This window comes from Pseudophryne corroboree, chromosome 4 (assembly GCF_028390025.1).
Source record: "Pseudophryne corroboree isolate aPseCor3 chromosome 4, aPseCor3.hap2, whole genome shotgun sequence".
NCBI classification, from domain to species: domain Eukaryota; kingdom Metazoa; phylum Chordata; class Amphibia; order Anura; family Myobatrachidae; genus Pseudophryne; species Pseudophryne corroboree.
The window spans coordinates 451678892-451687628 of record NC_086447.1 but is presented as its reverse complement, the minus strand read 5'-3'; the positions used below and the strand labels follow the sequence as shown (position 1 = coordinate 451687628).

General features: G+C 42.2%; 1 protein-coding gene across 6 annotated transcripts in view; it reads right to left on the bottom strand.

Moving 5' to 3' along the window:
- Positions 1-5187: 5187 nt before the first annotated feature.
- ANKRD6 (ankyrin repeat domain 6) overlaps positions 5188-8737 on the bottom strand; it is a 334377-nt gene continuing 330827 nt past the window's right edge. For 5 of the 6 annotated variants that reach the window (XM_063916978.1, XM_063916983.1, XM_063916981.1 and 2 more), the window contains one exon: positions 5188-6393. In XM_063916978.1, the coding sequence (XP_063773048.1) occupies positions 5852-6393 (542 nt within the window). In that variant the 3' untranslated portion in view covers positions 5188-5851. The remainder of the gene's footprint in view (positions 6394-8737) is intronic. The other variant, XM_063916984.1, reaches the window with a different exon arrangement.

The following is an 8737-nucleotide window of genomic DNA, read 5'->3' as shown; positions in this document are numbered from 1 at the left end:
GGAACAGGAGGAGCACTGCCAGAGCCATGAAAAATTACCTCCAGCAAGCCACAAATGTGCATGTGTCTACTCAAACGATCAGAAACAGACTCCATGAGGGTGGTATGAGGGCAAGACGTCCACAGGTGGGGGTTGTGCTTACAGCCCAACACCGTGCAGGACGTTTGGCATTTATCAGAGAACACCAAGATTGGCAAATTCGCCACTAGCACCCTGTGCTCTTCACAGATGAAAGCAGGTTCTCACTGAGCACATGTGACAGACGTGACAGAGTCTGGAGACGCCAAGGAGAACGTTCTGCTGCCTGCAACATCCTCCAGCATGACCGGTTTGGCAGTGGGTCGGTTACTGTGTGGGGTGGCATTTCTTTGGGGGGCCGCACAGCCCTCCATGTGCTCCCCAGAGGTAGCCTGACTGCCATTAGGTACCGAGATGAGATCCTCAGACCCCTTGTGAGACCATATGCTGGTGCGGTTGGCCCTGGGTTCTTCCTAATGCAAGACAATGCTAGACTTCATGTGGCTGGAGTGTGTCAGCAGTTCCTGCAAGACAAAGGCATTGATGCTATGGACTGGCCCGCCCGTTCCCCAGACCTGAATCCAATTGAGCACATCTGGGACATCATGTCTCGCTCCATCCACCAATGACACATTGCACCACAGACTGTCCAGGAGTTGGTGGATGCTTTAGTCTAGGTCTGGGAGGAGATCCCTCAGGAGACCATCCGCCACCTCATCAGGAGCATTCCCAGGCGTTGTAGGGAGATCATACAGGCACGTGGAGGCCACAGACACTACTGAGCCTCATTTTGTCTTGTTTTAAGGACATTACATCAAAGTTAGATCAGCCTGTAGTGTGTTTTTCTACTTTAATTTTGAGTGTGACTCCAAATCCAGACCTCCATGGGTTAATAAATTTGATTTCCATTGATAATTTTTGTGTGATTTTGTTGTCAGCACATTCAACTATGTAAAGAACAAAGTATTTAATAAGAATATTTCATTCATTCAGATCTAGGATGTGTTGTTTAAGTTTATTTTTTTTGAGCAGTGATATATAGATAGATAGATAGATAGATATCGCTTCCTGGCGTGTTTAAGCTTAAGATTTAAAAGGGCAATGATTTTAATGGCAAAATACCCTATGTTTTGTTATTATAAGCATTGTCCTTTTAAATTTCAAGCTTAAACACATCGGGAAGTGGAAAATTGATAAGTATATACACCTGTGACACGAACTGTCAAACGTGGAGATGGTAACGTGATGTCTGGGGCTCTTTTACTGGATCTTGAGACTGTGACTTGCACAGAGTGACTTTCACCCTGAACCAAAATGGGCTACTGTAGGAATTTGCAGCACTATACAATGCCCTATGGTCTTCACCTAGTTGGTCAAGACTTCATCCAACCGCAAAAAACCCCAAAGTACCTCCAAGCTATGTCAGATCTACTGTACCTTTCAGGGGGGAAAAAACAGACAGCATACTTCAATTGATCGCTAGTGCATTCTCCACACTTAATCCTATTGAGCTGGTTTGGACAGAACCATGAAAGCAAAGCAACATACAAGTGCAATACATTTGTTGGAACTGCTGCAAGTGTTGGGTAGAATTCCCAAACAAATTGTGATTTACATGAAAGAATACCAACAAAGTGTTCAGTGGTTATAGCTTCAAAAGGTGACCACTTTGAGCCCAAAATGTAGATTTTTTTTTGTTTCTATGATTTTTTTATTATTTATATCCAATTGTTTGTTTGTTTGTTTGTTTGTTCTATACTTTACTATAGTTTAGTACTCTACTAGTACCAGGATCTTTGTGACCATTTTAGGCACTGTATCCAGGCCCAAAGCCAATGAAGCATCTGTATCTTGGACTGGAACTTGCAAACGCGTGTCCGTAACCACAAACGTGTCTTGTTCCATGTTTTTGATGATTACAAGGACTCCATCTTGAACCTGTCATCCAAAGCTGGATGTACATAAATTTCAGGTTCAGAATAGTCTGAGACATCCAGTTTTTAGTACAAACATATGTCTTTATGCATTCTTAGACTGGCCTGACCACTCCTTACGAAACACAGGACAGAGACACACACACACACACACACACGCACGCACGCACGCGCGCTTTGTTCCCAGGGCCGACATGATAGGTAGCTCCCTCCATGTTGCTGGAATAGTGCACCTACTCCTCCTATACAGTTCTGGGGCTGTCTATTGCCTATAAACACAGATCTCTCCAGAACAGAAGGGAACTGCTAACCCTACTGCCACTCCTCCACTTGTTGTCTTTCCCTGCCTCAGCAGAGAGACACCACTGGTGTAAAATAGAACCCTGTACCCTTGTTTAAAAAAAAAAAAAATGAAGGCTGTTGTAGACAGTGCTAACAAATAGTGCCAAGCTCTAACCGGCAACAAAAGACCAACATTCCCTGCAGGCTTCTGGAGTATATTGTGGGAGGAGTTTCAAAGTATGGTGAAAGTTTTAAAAACGTTCAAGCTCTTTACTCATTTCCATTTTCCATTGTCCCAGGCGGATGAAAGAAAAAGATGTATTCAGTAAATGGGAACACTGTTTTTTTTTGTTATGAACACGTATTCTTTGTAATGTGCAAAACATTGATATTTGTGAAATGTTCAGCTAATTGTGCTGCAACATTGATAGAGCACAGGTCATCTACAATGCAGGAAAAATGCACATATAGTCATATTTACACAAGATGCATACATAGAGAGATACCCCAATACTGTTTTGTTGATGTTTTCTCTGTACAGACTTCACTATGCCTGAAAATGTAAAAACTACATAAAGAACTGCATACTGTATGTACTATCACGTTTGGGACCCTGATCTCCTTAAAGGCTATTTCCTCCCAAAACTAAATTTACCAAAGAATTATTGGTGTAATGGAGTGCAACATGCAGGGTGCATTAAAGGGGCAATCATTTACAAGGCATAAGCATAGCGTGGAAATGATTGCCCCTTTAAGAAAACGTCCGAGTTTGGCCGGCGTCCCGCACATCAGGGGAACTCGGACTCCATTACATCCTGCCCCATATGTGCGATATGTAAAAGATCAAAAGTACTGAAACTAAACAGAACTCCTTAACTAAGCACTAATATCCAGCTTTGAAAATATAAACAATTATGCCACACACCAAAGTACTTAGGGACCAAAACTGGAACAAAAACAAACAAAAACACACACACACAAACACAGGCACTCCAAACATAAAGTTCAAATGGCTATGGTGCTCATTCCGTGCAGATCAAACAGGTACCAGAGTTGAGCGGCACTCATAGACTTCATCAAGCCAGTGGTATATACCACTGGCTTGCTGATTATTTGTCCACGCCGGTGACGAGTATGAAGTCTATGAGTGCCGCTCAACTCGCTGGTACCTATATATATCTATATATATATATATATATATATTTATATATATGGTTTTGGTGTGGATTGCCAGCATGCGGCATCCCACCCACCAATATGCCGGCAGTGGGGTGAGCGGTAAGAGTCTCGCTTCACTCGTCACAGGATCTATTCCCACGATTGGGAATAGCCCTGTTGTGCCAGGATTCCAGTGTCGGTATAATGACTGCCGGGATCCATATAAAGAAAATATATATATATTTACTTTATATGGAGGCATCTAAGCAGGTGCTGAGGGGGGAGAGGGCCAGCAGGGACAGTTGTTATCACTGCAGGACTCAGAGGATAAAATGGAAGCCACTTACTTGATGCATGAAAAGGAATCACGTGATGACACAAATCTGCCATCTACTCTTAAGCTGTTTGAGAGCAGATTATAAAATGTGAAAGAAAATGTCATGTTGCTACAACTGTGTCCTGTCATAGTTCCCAATAATGCAGAAAACAAATATTTTTACTCCAAAATAATTTTAACGTAATATGTCATGTCTTTATATTTTATCCATCAATGGTTATTAGTGCTGTTTTTTTCTTCTACATGCTTCTCTAAACAAGACCTGAGTGGTTCTCAGGCTTTTTTATCAGACACGCAGGTTATGGGGCCAATTCAATTATCCTTGTTAAGCTTTTATTGCAGGCTACTTACAGTATTGCACACTCAATGACGCTGACATTCAGGTGGAAAAGAGCACGTGAGGAAGGCGGAAGCAGTTGGGGCTCTTAAAAGGTGTCAAATGGTTGATTTGTATATTTTTTAACAGTGTAAAATAAAATTAAGCAAGTGTTATTCAGCTAATTAAAGCCTCTAATGAATTCTGAGGTACAGTAAAATGCCTGGAAGGTGATTTTGATGTAACTCTCAATTGCACGATCAGAATCTCATGTCTCATCTATACACCACTACAACGTCCCTCATCATTGAACATAAAATTCAGTTTATGGTAGAAAATCAAAAAGGACATGTTATTGGCCAGATTTGACTATTTAAAACTTTGGGTCTTATTGATCATTATGAGAAGGGTACCGCAGGTTCTTAACAATGAAATACTTAGCTAAAAGGAATATTTTTTTTATAGACTAGATTTAATCACTGGTTTTACAAACGGTTTGGATAGTTTCTTAAAAGAAATGGTAACGGCAGCTATAACTAGGAAATGTCTGTTTTAGTACTTAACCTGAGCTTAAATTGTCAATGACCTTCTTGGTTGGCACTGCTAGAACTTAGTAAGGGATCTATGACCTTACTATCAAAATCTCTCTGATTCTGCAAAACCTTAATTTTTTGGTCCGAGAACGTTCACATCCCTGATAATACCTGAATGCTGCCTGCCCTTGTCTAGTAACGGCTGCACATGGTGAACGGAATCCTCCATATCTCTGGAATATATGCACTGCTCCAAACTATAATGGCAGGTCAGCAATAACTGGGAATTAATGAGGTGGTGTAGGTAAGGCAAAGCATTCTACGTCTGACCGCTTATATGTAACCCCATACCGATGTTACACAGTGCAGAAACACAGCCGACAGTCTACTACCACCATTTGCAGCTAATCACCCAAACCTTGTCTGTATACTTATACTTCAGTGTATAACAAGGCATTGCCACTTCTCTATATGTAAACTGTATATCTGTAAAAAGCCTTTAAAGTCATACATTTCATGTATTTGAATCACAATGTTGGTGTGACATCTAGTGACATGTCAAGACTTCACAGAAAAGAGATACCCAAAGACAAAACTGGCTCCATTAGATAAAATGTATTATGGACTTTACTATTCATTTAAGCAAAAATATTCATGCTAATGGAAAGTGCAAATGAATCCCCTTCCCGGTGTGCATGGGAACGTTCCTGGAGTTACATTGCTACATAAACAGTCCCTTTGTGGAGGACGGATTTCCTTTTGTCGTGCCTCTGGTGCAGAAGAGATGGTCACAATAGAAGAATTACATCAGGAAAAGGGGAGCTGCATTATTTTAAGACCATGTCTAAAGGTAAGTGATTTTTGGCTGACAATAGACTGGAAAGCAAAGCATACTTGTTACACCATCCTAATGCTACGACGGTGTATCATGTAATAGTTATGGCCGCTGATCTGGCACTCGTTAGTACATACGTGCACTTTTAAATATACAATAAAGAAAACTGGTCCCAGGCAAACAGGGTTGCACTAAATGTAAAAGACCCATAGACGGGAACAGGATGTCCCAGTAGGGAACCTCATGCAGGTCACAGAACCATAATAAACATTGCTGCATTCTTTCTTACGTGGGATTATCTCCTTCATTGTCACAGTTAGTGGGCTGATGTCCTGATATCTGGAGATGTTGTGTCCTCACTGATCAGGTGCTAATAGAGGTCAGCGCCTGCACTTGTCTGTACCATGTACATGGCCATCTTTTCCCAGGTAGTTGCTGTTAGCTCTCTTTCTGTAATTTAGTTCTTAGCTTCATTAACTCTTCCTCTAAGCTCCTTATATGCTGCTGTAAGGCTACTTTATCTTCATGCGCCCTCTGGTTAGCTTGTGACTTTGCCTCCTCTATCTTTCTCTCATACCATTTTTCCATTTGACTAGACACTGCCTCAAAGAAATACTGAGTGATTTCCAAAGCATGAGAGGTGTCTCTGGTCTGTGCGACAGCGGGCTCAGTGGGGGCACTGCATGATGGTGCCTGACCCTGTGCCCCAGGCAGTGGGGCTCTCTGTCTAAGCTGGGCATTTTTTGCACATTTTCGTGTCTGTGTCCCTCGGTCCATGAGGTTTGCAGTCTGTTTCTCTGCTTTTTTGGCATCGGGTAAGGTCTTTGTAGTGGTGAGGCTTTTAGACTGTCTCAGTTTGGGATTGGGAAGGCTGCCAGATGATAGAGCTGGCTGATGTCTGCAGGAAGGAGCGGTGCCTGTTGTTTTCTCTTTAGGTCTAACAGCAGGTGTGTCCACAGGCAGAGATTGCTGCTCTATAGCTAAGAAGAACAAAATGTGATTTTACATGATGGGAACACAATTATCATTGCAAGTTACCACATTATGGCCCTCATTCCGAGTTGATCGGTCGCAAGGCGAATTTAGCAGAGTTACACACGCTTAGTCTACGCCTACTGGGAGTGTATCTTAGCATCTTAAAAGTGCGAACGAAGTTTACGCAATATTGCGAACAAAAAAAACTTAGCAGTTTTAGAGTAGCTCCAGACTTACTCTGCCTGTGCGATCAGTTCAGTGCTTGTCGTTCCTGGTTTGACGTCACAAACACTCCCAGCGTTCGCCCAGACACTCCCCCGTTTCTCCGGCCACTCCTGCGTTTTTTCCGGAAACGGTAGCGTTTTCAGCCACACGCCCATAAAACGCCGTGTTTCCGCCCAGTAACACCCATTTCCTGTCAATCACACTACGTTCGCCGGTGCGAACAAAAAGCCGTGAGTAAAAATCCTTTCTTCATAGCAGAATTACTTAGCGCAGTCGCAGTGCGAACATTGCGCATGCGCTCTAAGCTGATTTTCACTGCGATGCGAAAAAAAAGAACGAGCGAACGACTCGGAATGAGGGCCTATACTTCTAACCCTGCCAGACACACACAGAACACAGACAGTCTTTTTAATTAAAAAAACTTAGGAAATACGTTCAACCAATGGCTACAACTGTTTAAAAAAAACACATTATTGCCTAATCCTTGTGATACTGTACGGGGGAGATGTATCAAACCTTTGAGAGAGGTAAAGTGGAGAGAGATAAAGTACCAGCTTCTAAGTACCACTTTACATGCTAAATTTAAAAAATGACAGGAGCTGATTGGCTGGTACTGTACTTAATCTATCTCCACTTTATCTTTCCAAAGAGTTGATACTTTTCACCCATGAGCTTCCATAACAAAATTGTAGAAACAAATCCACGTACCGGTGTATTATACCTTTCTATCACAGTACACTTTTAAAATGATCTGTAACACTAATGATCAATTATAGTGGTATTTTTATGACAGATGATATACAGTATGCACATTAAATGCATGTAAATTATATCATATTTAAGCATTTTTGTGTTTTTATGTGTGTATAATTTATGACACCACCAACACCATCTGCACATAATGAAGTATACAATTTCATGATACACAATTACTACATGATATATTGGCATTTAAAGTATTCTTTACAATAAACAAATGAACACGATTTTACTAATTTCAACAGTGACACCTCAGTTTCTGTAACCTTTATCCTCCCTAAAATGGTTTTACCACTCTAAACGGGGTATTTATCAAAGCAGGTTCATTTTAAGAGAGGAGAGGACCTGCGTGCAGCCTCCGTTGCTGGAACCCTCCTCTCTGGCAGCGAGTAGACCCTGCCATTATGCCAGAGTCTACTGGGCATGCGCAGGTCTCCAGGAACATGGCGTCTACATTTTGTTTCCATGACATCTCCAGTGCGCATGCGCAAATTACTCAGAAATGGCCGCAGTGGCCATTTTCCAAGTGACTTGTGTCTGTAGTACAAGGCCACTGCCATGGGACTCCGGAGGGTAAATATAATATATGAGTGTAGGGTGTGCGGTGTGGGCACCCCAGCACTCAGGGACCTGTGTGCACCACACACCTTACACCCATTATAGAAACGCCTATGTATCAAAGCTCGAATAGAGATAAAATAGTGTGAGATAAAGTACCAGTCGATCAACTTCTGCCTTACATATTACAGACTATGTTTGTAACATGACAGGAGCTGACTGGTTGGTACTTTACCTCTCACAATTTTATCTCCTTCCAACCTTTGATAAATACCTCCTGTGGTGAGAGAGGTTGTCTCTCACCTGAATTGCCCACATTACTGTGGGATCAGCTCCCTCCAAGGGAGAGGAAAGCAAAGGCTGTGCTCTCTGCAGAAGCAAATGGTGGTTTGGAACTCTGGGTTTTTCAGATTGCCCAGAGTCAGCTGGGAATCATCACCAGAGCACAGGAAGAGTTTAAAATTCTCATATGCCCGAAGCTCTGAGCACTGATGCTGGACAGCAGCCAGAGAGTAGGCCACAGTGTGTTTACTGTAAGGAACCAACTGAATAGCTGTGCTAGGAAGCATGGCAGAAATGGCTGCACTCCAAGGCAGCAGAATTAACTTTAGAGACTTTGGTGCTGGGTTGTTTCAGCACACCTGTTTAATTACTAGGCCTGTATTCCAGTCTACTTTGTGTATTTGCTGAAGTACAGTGTTTGCTTCCAGTAAAAGACACTGTTACACCGGGAACGTGCCTGACATGTCTTATTTCCCCAACCCTGTTACACTCTCTAATTGCAGAAAGCTGAGATTTGGTTGTATA